Source organism: Coregonus lavaretus (genome assembly GCF_964263955.1).
Source record: "Coregonus lavaretus genome assembly, chromosome: 3".
NCBI classification, from domain to species: domain Eukaryota; kingdom Metazoa; phylum Chordata; class Actinopteri; order Salmoniformes; family Salmonidae; genus Coregonus; species Coregonus lavaretus.
The window spans coordinates 68,223,702-68,241,572 of NC_139990.1; the positions used below are offsets into that span (position 1 = coordinate 68,223,702).

General features: G+C 43.4%; 1 protein-coding gene across 2 annotated transcripts in view; it reads left to right on the top strand.

Annotated features, from left to right (window-relative positions):
• The window catches only part of LOC311113649 (mitogen-activated protein kinase kinase kinase 5-like), a 35,710-nt gene extending 18,594 nt beyond the window's left edge, over positions 1-17,116 (top strand). The window contains exons 12-28 of one of the 2 annotated variants that reach the window (XM_084156921.1): positions 327-422; positions 1,075-1,159; positions 1,823-1,956; positions 2,650-2,777; positions 9,853-9,989; positions 10,312-10,417; positions 10,600-10,757; positions 11,053-11,245; positions 11,782-11,953; positions 12,273-12,444; positions 13,022-13,207; positions 13,689-13,794; positions 14,510-14,753; positions 15,070-15,182; positions 15,383-15,480; positions 15,793-15,869; positions 16,159-17,116. In XM_084156921.1, the coding sequence (XP_084013047.1) occupies positions 327-422; positions 1,075-1,159; positions 1,823-1,956; positions 2,650-2,777; positions 9,853-9,989; positions 10,312-10,417; positions 10,600-10,757; positions 11,053-11,245; positions 11,782-11,953; positions 12,273-12,444; positions 13,022-13,207; positions 13,689-13,794; positions 14,510-14,753; positions 15,070-15,182; positions 15,383-15,480; positions 15,793-15,869; positions 16,159-16,267 (2,314 nt within the window). In that variant the 3' untranslated portion in view covers positions 16,268-17,116. The remainder of the gene's footprint in view (positions 1-326; positions 423-1,074; positions 1,160-1,822; positions 1,957-2,649; positions 2,778-9,852; positions 9,990-10,311; positions 10,418-10,599; positions 10,758-11,052; positions 11,246-11,781; positions 11,954-12,272; positions 12,445-13,021; positions 13,208-13,688; positions 13,795-14,509; positions 14,754-15,069; positions 15,183-15,382; positions 15,481-15,792; positions 15,870-16,158) is intronic. The other variant, XM_084156922.1, reaches the window with a different exon arrangement.
• Positions 17,117-17,871: the final 755 nt, after the last annotated feature.

Below are 17,871 nucleotides of genomic sequence, written 5' to 3' on the forward strand. Positions count from 1 at the left end.
TGCTTTACCCTTGTTTTGCCTACCGAACTGCCTCCAGGGCAGTTTCCTTTCAGTTTATATTTGCAACACTATCACCTGGTGGCTTCAAACGTATCAGTATTTCAACTCTACACGAGATAGAAAGAAAACGTTATTCTCTGAATTGGAGTGCCCCATATTGAATGTGTTATTATGGGCTTTTCTTGTCCTTATTTATATTCCCTTAACTTTGTTTGCCTGCATTGGTATTTTGAGTATACTTGTTGTTATTACATTGTGATGCCGCTGTCAGCTTTGAAGTGTTGAGTAGTTCCTAATCCCCCACTTTAACCTTTTGACCTGTTCAGTGTTTCAAAGTTTGACGAACGTAGCTGCTTCCTGTATGTCCTGGAGAACTCAGATGACTTCCAACTCTGCTTTCCCAGCGAGCTGCACTGTAAAGGGTGAGTCACACACACTTGCACATACACACACACACACACACACACACACACACACACACACACACACACACACACACACAGCTGTCTAGCAGGAAGGGCTGTAACAACCAACCATATCAACCTTTGATTCATTCTTCACATAAAACATACAGATTGGGCCTGTTCATTCAACCATTATCACATTATTGGATTGTGTTGACATGACAACTCTGTTAATGTTTATTTTACTCTGGCGTAGTGAAAATAGAGCCTGCTTCACACTCCCCTTTCTGTGTGGATTAATAGATGTGTGAATTTTACATTGTGTGCTAATACAGTACATTATTAGGTAGGTGTTGTGTATTGGGATACAGTCAATTCCAAGACTTTCTGAGAAGGAAGGAAATAGGAAGTGGTTTTCATAGTAGTATTTGCGGAATCAGTGAAAGGCAAATAACTTGCAATCAAAAGGTCACCTTAATACGTCATGACATATAAGTTGATAACAGTGCTGTGTACTGAATTTGATTGTGTGTGTTTCAGCAGGTCTTATCTCTGATTATCCTGTGAGGTCCATGAATATATGACTCTGACTGAGATGTGAGATGCTCACATGTATTTGAACAGTTTTTCTATATGATTTAGTTTCTTGTGTGTGCTATTGCTCCATCAGGTTCTGTGAGCTGGTCAACTCTCTCCTAAGCCAGGCAGAAGCCCCAGTGGAGTACCCCAGCGAGCTCACTGGAGGATTACTGGAGGTCAGCTAGGTTTCTTTCTCAATTAATCTTTCCTTGATTTCCTCTCTTCTTGCCTCCTTCTGAAAACGCATTGGAAAGGTTCGGGGGGAGAGACATTGGACCTTCTCCTCCAATACAGTTGAAAAGGAGGTGAGGAGAAAGGATTCAAGGAATTGCGGAGAGACAAATTGAGAGAGGGCCGTAGAATCCTAGAATCCTCCCTCTCGAGGCTGCTTTTCTATTTTTGACCCCCCCTTCTACCCTACCAGTACACAAACAAGCCCTGTCATGATGGGGTCAAAAGGTGAAATGTTTCCCTTAACCGTTGCCCAAGTAGTGATATGTTTACCGTATTCCCGACCCCTCATTTTTGTCTGTGTTAAGTTCCTGGTATTCACAGAACATTGGACTCATTCCAGCAGACCTGGGTTCAAATACTATTTGAAATAATTTCAAATAGTATTTCAGTTCACTTTAGTTCAGAGCAGCAGAAGGTCTCTAAATGAACATTGTTCCATCGCTTTGCGCTCTCACTCAACGTTTTCTGTTGTGGTTGCTTGTGACATTCTTTGCAATATTTCTAACCCACACACTCTCTAAAACACATTTTCAATGACACACACACACATTTAGTTTCACACCCATCTTCCTGTTGAATGAAACCTTCTCCCTTACCTCCTGCAGTTTATCTATGAGACCAGCGAAAATGGAGAGAAGGTGGTTCTGGGTAAAGGAACCTATGGCGTGGTGTATGCTGGGAGGGACCTGAGCAACCAAGTCCGCATCGCCATAAAGGAGATCCCAGAGAAAGACAGCACGTATGGAAAACACATTTCCCCTTCTTTTTTTTTGCCTGGTCCCAGATCTGTTTTTGCTGTTTTGTCAAAGAATGACCATAGTTGTTCACACGACAGCACAAACAGATCTGTGACCAGGCTACATTTCTTTGCACATTATACCGTAAATCCGAATTATTATTTTAGCCTAATACGCATAATATATTATACAATTGTGAGCGAAATGATGAAAATGATGAATGTACAGATGTTTTCCTCAGCATGCCAAATGTGTAATGTTTCTCTGTGGAGGAAAACAATTTGTCCAGTGTCCCCATAGCTCTACACTGGAATCTACTCCCTGAAGAGATGGATGTCTATTTAGATTTTTCCCATTCCTTGTTTACGAGCCTTCGACCTCGACTAAGACCTTAGCCCCATAGTTGAAGAAATGTTAGTACTTACGGGTGCTTGTAAAGCTCTCATCATATTCATACAGTATATATGGGTCACAGCTACACCATGTCAATGTCAGCACAACTGCAAGATTAGAGTGTGTGAATTTTATGTTGTTTTTCAATGACAGCACAGCTAGCGCTAACATCGTTTATGTTTTGTAGCAATGTTGTTATAATGGCAGATGTACACTGTCCCATTTGCTAATGTGCTAATGCTATGCTAATCTAGTGCCAATGCTAACTGTTGGTTTTCTCACCATCTCTGTGTGAATCTCAGTTACTCCCAGCCTCTGCATGAGGAGATGGCTCTGCACAAGAGGCTGAAGCACAGGAACATCGTTCAGTACCTGGGCTCTCTGAGTCAGGACGGCTTCATCAAGATCTTTATGGAGGAGGTTCCTGGAGGTACAGAGCATAGAAATAGAATCTATTTCAAATATATTCTAGATTAAATCTCATTCTGTTTCTATTGTCCCATAAACCAGGTCACATTGAACCAGTTTATTCAGTGTTCAAATTTCAACTTTTGTGCCTCTCTCTACTACAAATGATTTGTCTGTCTTTCAGTCTTTCTCTCTATCACTCCTTCACTCAGTATGTACAGTATTCATTCACTCTCTCACTAACAGAAGTTTTGCTAATCTTATACTGTCCTTTTTTAACTTTTAAACTGCCATATAGCTAATGGTTTCAGTATTCAGTTTGTGTGTCTCTCTACTACTCATTCGCCTTTCATTCTCTCTCCACCACTCACACACTCTGGTACTGTATTCACTCATTCTCTCTCCACCACTCACACACTCTGGTACTGTATTCACTCATTCTCTCTCCACCACTCACACAGTCTGGTACTGTATTCACTCATTCTCTCTCCACCACTCACACACTGGTACTGTATTCACTCATTCTCTCTCCACCACTCACACACTCTGGTACTGTATTCACTCATTCTCTCTCCACCACTCACACAGTCTGGTACTGTATTCACTCATTCTCTCTCCACCACTCACACAGTCTGGTACTGTATTCACTCATTCTCTCTCCACCACTCACACAGTCTGGTACTGTATTCACTCATTCTCTCTCCACCACTCACACAGTCTGGTACTGTATTCACTCATTCTCTCTCCACCACTCACACAGTCTGGTACTGTATTCACTCATTCTCTCTCCACCACTCACACAGTCTGGTACTGTATTCACTCATTCTCTCTCCACCACTCACACACTCTGGTACTGTATTCACTCATTCTCTCTCCACCACTCACACACTCTGGTACTGTATTCACTCATTCTCTCTCCACCACTCACACAGTCTGGTACTGTATTCACTCATTCTCTCTCCACCACTCACACAGTCTGGTACTGTATTCACTCATTCTCTCTCCACCACTCACACACTCTGGTACTGTATTCACTCATTCTCTCTCCACCACTCACACACTCTGGTACTGTATTCACTCATTCTCTCTCCACCACTCACACAGTCTGGTACTGTATTCACTCATTCTCTCTCCACCACTCACACAGTCTGGTACTGTATTCACTCATTCTCTCTCCACCACTCACACAGTCTGGTACTGTATTCACTCATTCTCTCTCCACCACTCACACAGTCTGGTACTGTATTCACTCATTCTCTCTCCACCACTCACACACTCTGGTACTGTATTCAGGACAGCGGAGTCACTCACCACCTTCCGGAGACATTTGAAACCCCACCTCTTTAAGGAATACCTGGGATAGGATAAAGTAATCCTTCTACCCCCCCCCCCCCCCCCCAAACATTGTAAAGTGGTTATCCCACTGCCTATAGGGTGAATGCACCAATTTGTGAGTCGCTCTGTTTAAGAGCGTCTGCTAAATGACGTAAATGTGCCCTTGAGCAAGGCACTTAACCCTAATTGCTCCTGTAAGTCGCTCTGGATAAGAGCGTCTGCTAAATGACTAAAATGTAAATGTAAATGTAAATGTATTCACTCATTCTCTCTCCACCACTCACACACTCTGGTACTGTATTCACTCATTCTCTCTCCACCACTCACACAGTCTGGTACTGTATTCACTCATTCTCTCTCCACCACTCACACAGTCTGGTACTGTATTCACTCATTCTCTCTCCACCACTCACACACTCTGGTACTGTATTCACTCATTCTCTCTCCACCACTCACACAGTCTGGTACTGTATTCACTCATTCTCTCTCCACCACTCACACAGTCTGGTACTGTATTCACTCATTCTCTCTCCACCACTCACACACTCTGGTACTGTATTCACTCATTCTCGCATCAATACTTTCAGTATTGCTCATCTTTCTCTGCTCCCCTAAATATGAAACTGTCATTCAAATCAAATGTTATTTGTCACGTGCAATACAATAGGTGTAGACTTTACTGTGAAATGCTTACTTACAAGCCTTTTCCTAACAATGCAGAGTAAAAAATAAGAAATAAAAGGAAATGGCCAAAAAAAGGAAATTGTAACACAATTAAATTATAATAAAGTATTTAGTCAGCCACCAATTGTGCAAGTTCTCCCACTTAAAAAGATGAGAGAGGCCTGTAATTTTCATCATAGGTACATGTCAACTATGACAGACAAATTGAGAAAAGAAAATCCAGAAAAACACATTGTAGGATTTTTAATTAATATATTTGCAAATTATAGTGGAAAATAAGTATTTGGTCACCTACAAACAAGCAAGATTTCTGGCTCTCACAGACCTGTAACTTCTTCTTTAAGAGGCTCCTCTGTCCTCCACTCATTACCTGTATTAATGGCACCTGTTTGAACTTGTTATCAGTATAAAAGACACCTGTCATTGTCCTGTTATCAGTATAAAAGACATACAGTCACACTCCAACCTCCACTATGGCCAAAACCAAAGAGCTGTCAAAGGACACCAGAAACAAAATTGTAGACCTGCACCAGGCTGGGAAGACTGAATCTGCAATAGGTAAGCAGCTTGGTTTGAAGAAATCAACTGTGGGAGCAATTATTAGGAAATGGAAGACATACAAGACCACTGATAATCTCCCTCGATCTGGGGCTCCACGCAAGATCTCACCCCGTGGGGTCAAAATGATCACAAGAAATTTGAGCAAAAATCCCAGAACCACTCGGGGGGACCTAGTGAATGACCTGCAGAGAGCTGGGACCAATGTAACAAAGCCTACCATCAGTAACACACTACGCCGCCAGGGACTCAAATCCTGCAGTGCCAGACGTGTCCCCCTGCTTAAGCCAGTACATGTCCAGGCCCGTCTGAAGTTTGCTAGAGTGCATTTGGATGATCCAGAAGAGGATTGGGAGAATGTCATATGGTCAGATGAAACCAAAATAGAACTTTTTGGTAAAAACTCAACTCGTCGTGTTTGGAGGACAAAGAATGCTGAGTTGCATCCAAAGAACACCATACCTACTGTGAAGCATGGGGGTGGAAACATCATGCTTTGGGGCTGTTTTTCTGCAAAGGGACCAGGACGACTGATCCGTGTAAAGGAAAGAATGAATGGGGCCATGTATCGTGAGATTTTGAGTGAAAACCTCCTTCCATCAGCAAGGGCATTGAAGATGAAACGTGGCTGGGTCTTTCAGCATGACAATGATCCCAAACACACCGCCCGGGCAACGAAGGAGTGGCTTCGTAAGAAGCATTTCAAGGTCCTGGAGTGGCCTAGCCAGTCTCCAGATCTCAACCCCATAGAAAATCTTTGGAGGGAGTTGAAAGTCCGTGTTGCCCAGCGACAGCCCCAAAACATCACTGCTCTAGAGGAGATCTGCATGGAGGAATGGGCCAAAATACCAGCAACAGTGTGTAAAAACCATGTGAAGATTTACAGAAAACGTTTGACCTGTGTCATTGCCAACAAAGGGTATATAACAAAGTATTGAGAAACTTTTGTTATTGACCAAATACTAATTTGCAAATAAATTCATAAAAAATCCTACAATGTGATATTCTGGATTTTTTTCTTCTCATTTTGGCTGTCATAGTTGACGTGTACCTATGATGAAAATTTACAGGCCTCTCTCATCTTTTTAAGTGGGAGAACTTGCACACTTGGTGGCTGACTAAATACTTTTTTCCCCCACTGTCCAAGAAGTACCAGTACTGAGCCAATGTGCAGGGGTATGAAGTAGTTGAGGTAATATGTACATGTAGGTAGGGATAAAAGTGACTAGGCAATCAGGATAGATAATAAACAGAGTAGCAGCAGCGTGTGTGTCTGTGAGTGTGTGTGGCGTCAATATGTGTGTGTGTGTGCGCGTGTGTGTTTGTGGGAGTGTCAGTGTAGTATGCGTGAGTCTGTGGGTAGAGGCCAGTGAGTGTGCAGAGAGCCAGTGCAAGAATGTCAGTGCAAAAAAAACAAAAAAATGGGGGTCAATGCATTCGGAAAGTTTTCAGACCCCTTGACTTTTCCACATTTTGTTACATTACAGCCTTATTCTAAAATTGATTTTAAAAAATCAAACAAAAAAAAAACATCTCAATCTACACACACTACCCCATAATGAAAAGGCGAAAACATGTTTTTTTTGTGCAAATTTATTACAAATAAAAAACGGAAATACCTTATTTACATAGGTATTCAGACCCTTTTCTATGACACTCGAAATTGATCTCCGGTGCATCCTGTTTCCATTGATCATCATTGAGATGTTTCTACAACTGGATTGGAGTCCACCTGTGGTAAAGTCAGTTGATTGGACATGATTTGGACAGGCACATACCTGTCTAGATAAGGTCCCACAGTTGACAGTGCATGTCAGAACAAAAACCAAGCCATGAAGTCGAAGGAATTGTCTGTAGAGCTCCGAGACAGGATCGTGTTGAGGCACAGATCTGGGGAAGGGTACCAAAAAATGTCTGCAGCATTGAAGGTCCCCAAGAACACAGTGGCCTCCATAATTCTTAAATGGAAGAAGTTTGGAACCACCAAGACTCTTCCTAGAGCTGGCCGCCCGGGCAAACTGAGCAATTGGGGGAGAAGGGCCTTGGTCAGGAAGGCGACCAAGAACCCGATGGTCACTCTGGCAGAGCTCCAGAGTTCCTCTGTGGAGATGGGAGAACCTTCCAGGAGGACAACCATCTCTGCAGCACTCCACCAATCAGGCCTTTATGGTAGAGTGGCCAGACGGAAGCCACTCCTCAGTAATGCACATGACAGCCCGCTTGGAGTTTGCCAAAAGGCACCTAAAGGACTCTGACCATGAGAAACAAGATTCTCTGGACTGATGAAACCAAGATTGATCTCTTTGGCCTGAATGCCAAGCGTCACGTCTGTTTTTCAGCGGCAGGGACTGGGAGAATAGTCAGGATCGAGGGAAAGATGAACGGAGCAAAGTACAGCGAGATCCTTGATGAAAACCTGCTCCAGAGCACTCGGGACCTTAGACTGGGGTGAAGCTTCACCTTCCAACAGGACAACGACCTTAAACTCACAGCCAAGACAATGCAGGAGTGGCTTCGGACAAGTCTCTGAATGTCCTTGAGTGGCCCAGCAGGAGCCCAGACTTGAACCTGATCTCTGGAAAGACCTGTAAATAGCTGTGCAGTGACACTCCCCATCCAACCTGACAGAGCTTGAGAGGATCTGCAGAGAAGAATGGGAGAAACTCCCCAAATACAGGTGTGCCAAGCTTGTAGCGTCATACGTACCCAAGAAGACTCGAGGCAGTAATCGCTGCCAAAGGTGCTTCAACAAAGTACTGAGTAAAGGGTCTGAATAGTTATGTAAATATAATATTTCCGTTTGTATTTTTAATACATTTGCTAACATTTCTAAAACCTGTTTTTGCTTTGTCCTTATGGGGTACTGTGTGTAGATTTATGACGAAAAATCTATTTAATCAATTTTAGAATAAGGCTGTAACATAACAAAGTGGAAAACGTCAAGGGGTCTGAATACTTTCCGAATGCACTATAAATAGTCTGGGTAGCCATTTGAGTAACTGTTCAGCAGTCTTATGGCTTGGGTGTAGAAGCTGTTCAGGAGCCTTTTGGTCCCAGACTTGGTGTTCCGTTACCGCTTGCAGTGCAGTAGCAGAGAGAAGCCAAATATTTTCAGCCTCCTGAGGGGGAAGAGGCGTTGTCATTACACCTATGTTGGGAAGCATCACTGACTCAGTATGGAGCAATCACATAAGTGGGAATAAAAAGGAGGGGATAGCATTCACATGTTATCATTATGAAAAGGACGGCACAAATCACACCCTACAATTTCAGCTACATGCGTTTGTGAAGGGTTAGTGAAAACCACCATAATGTTACGAAATGATCGTATTTTAGTTTCTAGGAAGTCTGTGTCTGGAGGTCTTTTTGGTGTTTGTGTGTCTGCGTGTTTGTGTGTGTGTGTGTGTGTGTGTGTGTGTGTGTGTGTGTCTAATTCAGTGCAATAGCTACAGGCAGGATATCACACAGGAAGTGTGGGTGTTTCCAGTATCCCAACAATTGAGAAAAATGGATTTCACAATACAATGAAGTCACTGATATACCAGTGTTATAAAAAGTGAAAATACTTCAGACATCTTATCATTGTGAATATCCTGGGCCTTGTTTCCCAGAGCCTTCATAGCGCTAAGATCATCGTTAGAACCTTCTTACGATGTATCTTTATAAGCCGAGGTGTTTCCCAGAGCCTTCGTTAGTAATGTGGCACATCTAGTGATTCAGACCACTCGTAGAGCAGCCAAAGTGCATCGTTCGATGCTTTTTTGCCCTTTCGCATCACTTTATTATTTGCTAAAGATCTTGAAGATCTTTGCTAAACATAGAATCAAGATGTTTATGCTATCTGTCTGACTGGGACTGCCGATATCCTCAGAACCAAGATGACTACAAATACAAAGTTGCCAAAGTATTTGCAATTGTTACAAACAAGTGAAGAATAAAAGTATGCATCGAATGAAAACCGAGATGACTGCATTAAAAGATACATAGCCTACATAGGCTATTTCAATCATATTGAAATCAATGTCATGTTAAATCAATTGAGTTCTATTTTGCGTCTAGGATATTGTCTGTCATTTTTGCTTCAAAGTGTTTCATGATGTGTGACAACATGTGCTCAATGATGTGCCCAATCGGTGATTTAGTGAATTATTATTGGGTAAGCATAATAAGCCGCCTCAATAGCCAATTTGCAGCCGTAGGTGGTAATATTTCTCTAGGAGCTGATCCTTGGTCAGTATTGTGGAATCATTCTAATGTTAAGATTTGAATGGAGAAATCTGTTCCGAAAGCAGCGGTGCTTTTCTTTCGATCCTATCACTATCGACACGTGGTATAACGACGCACTAAGTTGTTTGGGAAACACTGTCGTTGGCTCGTAAATAACGATGCATCTGGTACGTCATCGTAATGCTTAAGTTACATTGCAACTGGGAAATGAGGCCCAGAGGTGTTGCAAATCCTAAATTGAATCCCTTGCATATCTAACCGTAACCCATTCCAATGTCATCTCTCCCATGTAGGAAGCTTGTCCTCTCTCCTGCGTTCCAAATGGGGACCCCTGAAAGACAATGAGGCCACCATCATTTTCTACACCAAGCAGATCCTGGAAGGGCTTAAGTATCTCCATGACAACCAGATAGTCCACAGAGACATCAAGGTGAGGTGTCAGCAAGATTACCATTTGTTGTTGTTGCTAAATAAATGTTCAAAAAAGTACCAATGCCACAGCAGATTTTTATTCACATTGTCAGAGCTGGGTCGTGTTCATTAGGGACCAAACGGCAGAAAACTGAGTGAAACAGGGAGGGACTTCCTGGACTTAAGAAACACTCCTTTTTGTTTTCCATTTCAAATCGTTTTGCTACGTTGTGCCCTACTGAGCATGACCCTGGTGTATGTTGCTTACCCAACTACAAATGTGTTACCATGTTTTGTGCAGAAAGTGTATCAAGTGTAAGAAACTAGTCATTTCCTCACAGGGTGACAACGTGCTGATTAACACCTACAGTGGTGTTCTGAAGATCTCTGACTTTGGCACCTCGAAACGACTGGCGGGAATCAACCCCTGCACAGAGACCTTTACAGGTTTGTGGGGGTGTGTGTGTGGGTGGGTGTGTTTTGAAGCTTTTGTATGAGTGTGGTTGAGTATGTGGCCATGCTTTTTGCATATGAACATTATATTTCACTTTGTTGGTATGAATATTATTTACATGTGTTGCCTACATGTTTGTGGAGGCAGGTGTCTAAATGTCTCTGTGGTGTTGTAGGGACCCTGCAGTACATGGCTCCAGAGATCATCGACCAGGGCCCGCGGGGTTATGGGAAGCCTGCAGACATCTGGTCCTTGGGCTGTACCATCATAGAGATGGCCACAGGGAAACCACCCTTCCACGAGCTGGGCAGCCCACAGGCAGCAATGTTCAAGGTAATCTTTCTCTTAGAAACCAAAAGGTTTGGTAATTAGTATGTTATTACATTGTAGCCTATACCTTGTAAGGTACCTCTGAATACTAGGTAAATACTGGACTGTAAAGAATTTTACCAGCTGAAACCAGGGTTGTGTTCATAAAGCATCAAACTGAAGACAGACTGAAACAGATAGGGTCTACCTGAACTTGTCCAATAAGAAACTCAGTTTCCGTTGCAAAACGTTTTTTACGTTGCATGCCCTACTGAACATAACCCTGAAGTGTACGTACTCTGTTCCCGTCTCCCTCTAGGTTGGTATGTTCAAGATCCACCCGGAGGTGCCGGAGTGTATGTCAGGTGAGGCCAAAGGCTGCATCATGAGCTGCTTCACCCCGGACCCAGACAACAGAGCCACGGCCTCTGAGCTGCTCAAGGACTCCTTCCTCAAGTCCACCTCCCGGAGGAAGGCCAAGCCCCAGCCTGACACACTGCCTACGGATGCTGGTGAATCATCATTGTTATAGTTATAGATTCATGTTATTTTAATCACCATTATCATCATAGTTATCGTCATCATCATTTTTATAGTCATCATTATCATCATCAATCATCATCAGTGCCAGAGTCTGGTCTTGTGGTAGCACTGCCTACTCCGGACCACATACCACCCGACGATGGGAACGCACGCCCTTTCTTGGCCACTCCTATTTGTGCCCTCTACTATGTCTATCTGTCTATCTGTCTATCTGTCTATGTCTCTCTGTCTATCTGTCTATCCGTCTCTGCTTCTTTTAAAAATACATATAAAATACAAAACGGGATCTGAATTTCGATCTCCTTTTAAAAAAGGAAAAAAAGAATAATCATCATTATAGTTTCAATCGCCAGACTTATTATTCATTATTTTCATAATTGTCAGAAATATTAATTATTATTGCCCTTGTCTGTGTATTGTCTTCCTAATTCAGAAACGCTATGATCATCGCCATTTCCGTCACCATTACGGTGCTAATGACTCTGCCCTGCTTTGTGTCCTGTAGGTGACATCTACCAGCGGAGTATGTCTGTCCCAGTGTCTATACGTGTGACAGATACAGACAGGGACACTGACAGGATGGACCTGTCGTGCTCCTGGGACCTCCGGAGGACTATCTCCCCCCTCAGAGGAAATTACATCACAGAGAGCCAACCCAGCACCAGAGGCTTCCTGCCGTGAGTCAAAACATGCTATACCCTCTGGTTCCCAATTTAATTACATCAGATTTGTGAAACAACTTCATTGTAGATCATTGCCTTACTGTAAATGCAATCTAATGCAATAGATAACCTAAATTGTCAGAGAAATCCAGCTTCCACCATATTGTCTTATTTTCCAATCACTGCAGATAGAAGGGAGGAGTAGAGGAGAGGTCAGATTTTCAACCAATTGAGATAGAGCCCATGCTAATAATTGCCAAGACCATATTTGTATGGCAGAATGTTTTATCTCAGTGACATTGGTGTCTCTCTGTCTCCCCCTTGTGGTGGCCAGGGTGTCAGAGGAGCCCAGTACTGTGGACATGACGGCTAGTCCAGCCACGTCAGGGGAGAACCTGGGCCTGTTCCTACTGAGGAAGGACAGCGAGAGGAGGGCCACACTGCACAGGATCCTCACTGAGTACATCACCGACGTGGTGCACAACATCCAGAATACATTACCTCAGGTAGAGAGAGAGAGAGAGAGAGAGAGATCTTGGGCTGTATGTATCAAGAGTGTCAGAGTAGGAGTACTGTTCGAGGATCAGTTTGGCCTTTTAGATCATAATAAATAAGACCGGATGGACCTGATCTTAGATCAGTACTTCTACTCTTTGACGCTTTTTGAATATGGGCCCAGAGAAGTATCTATCCCTTATTGAGATACAGTCAACTCCTGATAAATGCAATGGCTTAGGATTGTTATGAGGGCATGCACTCAACCGATCGGAGCATGCCTAAAGACAATGTATGGTGAAATAATAATAATAATATATGCCATTTAGCAGACTTAAAGTCATGCGCACATACATTTTACGTATGGGTGGTCCCGGGAAAGCGAACACACTACCCTGGCGTTATAAGCACCAATGCTCTACCAACTGAGCTACAAAGGACCACAAGGCACTTAGACTGAGTATACCCTTATCAGGTGTTTGCTGTACATGTTAGGTGTGAAATAATGAGTGTTTGTCTACATTTGACATTTGTAGGTTTCTTTGCCTATAATCCTTTTATAATGTTTCCTCTCTCCTTGCCTCTAAGCAGACAGACGTATCGTCCGTGACCTCAGAGCATATCTCTGAGCTGATTGGCTGCCTGCGGGAGAACATCCGCTCTCCAGACAGAAGGCACCTGACCAAGGGCCTGGTGAAGTTGCGCTCCACACTGCTTGCTACTGCAGTACCCCTCAACAACCTGCAAGCAGTGCTCTTCAGCTTCCAGGACGCGGTAGGTCACTGGAGATCAGGGTTGTTTGTGTTCATTAGGGCACGCAACGGAAAACATTATCAAACATCTTGCAACTAAAAAATGGTGCATCTTATTGGACTAGTCCAGGTAGTCCCTCCCTGTTCTTTTTCATTTGGTACATAATGAACATTACCCAGGAGTTGCAACGCCAGTCCTTGAGGACAGTAGCCCTGCCAGTTTCCATTTCTCCCTGGCATGTGAAAGATGACGTACTGTCATTGATTGGCCATATATTTCACACACATGGTTCCCCAGGTATGAGATAGTTAGTGATCACAAGGCAAGGATGGAGAAACAGTGGGAAGGGTGGACGTGGGATTGAACATTGGGAGTCGTATGAAAATTAAAAAAATATAATGTATGTGTCAATAGCCAGGAGTTTTACCACTCGACCACAGGCTCTGCATCACACCCAATACTGTTGTGCTAACCCGTTCTTCTCACTCCCTCGTGTGTGCAGGTGAAAAAGGTGTTGAGGCAGCAGCAGGTGAAACCTCACTGGATGTTTGCTCTGGATAACCTGCTAAGGCAGGCCGTGCAGGACGCCATCACTGTACTGTTACCAGGTAAGAACCAGCAGAGTCGGGCCCAATTCTATCAACTTCTATCAGTTAAATTGGACATGGAAATTCCTTATAGAACTACAGTTCAATTTCATGATATGACTGGAATTTGGAATTGAGTCCATCCCCGCCATTCAAAAACCTCACTACCTCTGCCTCCCGAGTGGCGCAGCAGCCTAAGGCACTGCATTGCAGTGCTTGAGGAGTCATTACAGCCCCGGGTTCGATCCCAGGCTGTGTCACAGCCAGCCATGACCGGGAGACCCATGAGGTGGCGCACAATTGGCCCAGCGTCGTCCGGGTTAGAGGAGGGTTTGGCTGGCCGGGATTTCCTTGTCCCATCGCGCTCTAGTGACTCCTTGTGGCGGTAAGCTGACTTCGGTCGCCAGTTGGACGGAGTTTCCTCCGACACATTGGTGCGGCTGGCTTTCGGGTCAAGCGAGCAGTGTGTCAAGAAGCAGTGCGGCTTGGCAGGGTCGTGTTTCGGAGGACGCATGGCTCTCAACCTTCGCCTCACCGAAGTCCGTAGGGGAGTTGCAGCGATGGGACAAGACTGTAACTACCAATTGGATATCATGAAAATTGGGGAGAAAAAGGGGTAAAAGTACAAAAAATTATAATAATTAAAAATAATACTGTATATAAGAATCTCACCACCTCCCAAATCCCCACACACCACACACACACTCCTGCTCACACACACCTTGATGACTTTCAGAGCTCAAGCTCCAGCTGCAGTCTTCCTTTGAGAAGGAGGAGAGTAGCCCAGAGAGAGAGCAGCAGCCCAGTGAGCTAGCAGAGACTCTGCCTGCAGTTTTGTCAGATGACCAGGTGGTGGCGCCAGCTGACACAAAGACCATAGAGGAGGTTCGAGAAAGCCCTTGCTTGCCCAATGGCCTCCAGTACAACACTAACTGTCCCCTCAGTCACGAACTGAGAGATCTACGGCTAGAGACTCGCAGGTTCAGTACCATTTACTTAGCTGTTTATATTACATTTCCAAATGCTTTATTGGTATGACAAAAATGCATTTGTATTGCCATTTTAATCTTTATTCCACATTTGATGTGGGGTTTCATTTTATTTCACCTCTAGCATAATGGGCTTTAAAATGGAAAGAAAAGAAGGCAATTCCTACAGATTCAGTGAACGATGCCAGCACACCACCAAGGATTAGATTGCAACCAGTTACAATATGGGCAGTGAAGTGATATGGGTAAATAGTGAAATGTACTGTTACTTCAGGCCTGGTCCATAATGACTAAGTGTGTGTTTCAGACTGCTGACCCAGCTGAGTGAGAAAGAGAGGGAATACCAGGAGCTACTGAGGAACTCTGTCCAGAGGAGACAGGATCAGATCGACACTACCAGGAAAACATCAGAACCCACAGGTAATGTTTTCACCTCCTACTCCCTCCCAAAGCAGTCTGACTGTTGCTAATGTCTGCACATTCATCCTCAGTCCCTGTGACTGTCAGTCTAACACCTTAACCATTACTGAAAATCTGCATTTGAAATACTCAGAATGTTCAGCTTAGTAGCATGAACTGGTGACCAGACCATACCAACTTGTCTTCTCATCCTCCTGTAGATACAGAGTTGTCCCTGCAGATAAGTTCTAACCCAGAAGTCAAATCCTTGGTTTTCTGGCTGAAGGCTATCCCAGTAGATCAGGACACCATAGACAAGGTAAGGAACTTCAAAAATACTTTTGTGATTTAATGATGTGGGATTGGTTACCAAAATATGGGGTGACTATTGATTGATAGGTAACTACGTGATTGGAATGAACCATCTAACTGGTGAAAAGAATGAGCCTTATACACGTCATAATAATATGACAAGTCACAAAAGTCTATACCACGAAAAATATATACAAAAGTAATCCATTATGACTAAATTATCTTTATAAGGTAGCTCAGTTTCAGTCAGTGTTTGCTAGAGGCTTGTTCTCACTGATGTTGTGTGAGTAGAATTCACACTCTGTGCTTTTGTTTCTAGTTACTCTCTCACGAGTTCACCTTGGACTGTCTCCTCACCATGGCCTGCAGGGATGACTTGATGTACTGTGCCATAAGGTGAACTGCCTCCTCCAATCATGTTCACACATCCTTAAAGCAGAAACAGGAAACAACTGATCTGCGCTAATGAGGAAAACCCACTGTTTTCTGTTTGGATGGTTGTTATGTTATTGTACTGTGAATCGCTGAAATAATATGTGTCAATGTGTATACATGTGGATGTGACCACTGTTCTGTGCAGTGTGAGGGTGTATGGATGTGACACACACACATGGACAAGGACACACAAACGGTCTGTACTGTAATGTTTTTTTTTTTACTGTAACTTCCTGTGTCTCCTCCACAGAGGAGGGATGCTGTGTCGCGTCTGGGCGGCCATCACAACACGGAGGAAGTCACAGCTCAAATCTCAGCACAGTACACACTCTGAAGAGAGCGAGGACACCATTCTCTGATGGGTCGTGGCCCCATCATGTCACATGTTCCACTAATAGGCTGGTCCTATAAGCACAACATGCTACAGATTTACTGAGTCTGTGAATGTATCTAATAGTTAAGATGCAGGTGTGTGTGTGTCAGTGTGCGTGCGTGTAGTTTTCTGAGAACAAAATAATCATGTCATAAAAAGTGAACCTACCTTAGTATTTCCCCAAAGTTTTTATATTGAAACTGAAATGCTTACAGAAAGATAGATGGAAAGGATGTTTTTCTGTAATTTCTTCTTGTGAATAACTGTATTTATAAAACAGGTGTGAATAACTGTATTTATAAAACAGGTTCAGAGGGATCTGCCATCTGATTGGCTGAAATGGGGTTACAAACCATTAACAATTCCCTGATATCCGCACTGCATGTGGGAGGGGAAGGGAGGGGAGGGTGTATTTAGGGCCAACAGCTGTGATGTTTTTACCTCAACAGACACTCCATGATACTTTATATTCCTTTGTTAGTTTGGTGTGTAGAATAAAACAAAATAACTACTTTCTATTGTACCTCTTTACTGTTTACACTTCAAGACTTGAAGAAAATGTATGTTATTGATGGTAAATACAGTGAGGGGAAAAAAGTATTTGATCCCCTGCTGATTTTGTACGTTTGCCCACTGACGAAGACATGATCAGTCTATCATTTTAATGGTAGGTTTATTTGAACAGTGAGAGACAGAAAAATGCATGTCAAAAATGTTATAAATTGATTTGCATTTTAATGAGGGAAATACCGTACATACTGGTGGTGTCTGTAATATGTGTATATGGGTCTTTCTACAAATAAAGGGGCCAATGTGTGTCTTGTACAAAATGTAATATAGGTTTAAATATGATTTTCTTGCAGTTTCACATGTGTAGTTACAGGAATAAAAGTCTAGGTAGGCATAATGAGACCATCACCCCACCTAGCAACAACAACAAGGTTCTGTCAATAAAATCGTTAATAATAATAATTATGAAATCTATATAATCAGTAAACTCTTCAAGCATTGTGTGTGTGCGTGCGCCTGAATCTGAAAAACTAGCCGTCAAACGCTTGCTTCCTCTGTCCTTGTTTCCTCCACTCCTTGCCTCTCTTTGAAAGTGCATTGGAGCCCGAGGAGAGAAACCTTCACTCCTCTCCCCTAATGTTCTTTGAAAGGGAGGTGAGGAATGGAGGAAACAAGGGGGAAATCTCAATTGCATCCTCACGTCCTCTCGCCTCCTCAAAACCCATGGGGGGGGGAGCTACCATAATACCCTTGGCCTGTCCAGAAACAACCCCTAGCCCCTTCCCTCCAGAGTCTAGACACTTGTGGAGATCTGAGAGGGATTGATGGGTGGTGGCATGGTGAAAGCTCCACCTTTACCCTCTGATTGGCTTGGTGGAATTTTGGCCATATTGCTTGCACCTGTCCAATCCTCTCAAATTTACATTTGTACATTTTTGTCATTTAGCAAACACACCTATCCAGAGCGACTTACAGGCACAATTAGGGTTAAATTCCTTGTTCAAAGCCACATTGACAGATTTTTCACCTAATCGGCTCAGGGATTCAAACCAGCAACCTTTCGGTTACTGGCCCAACACT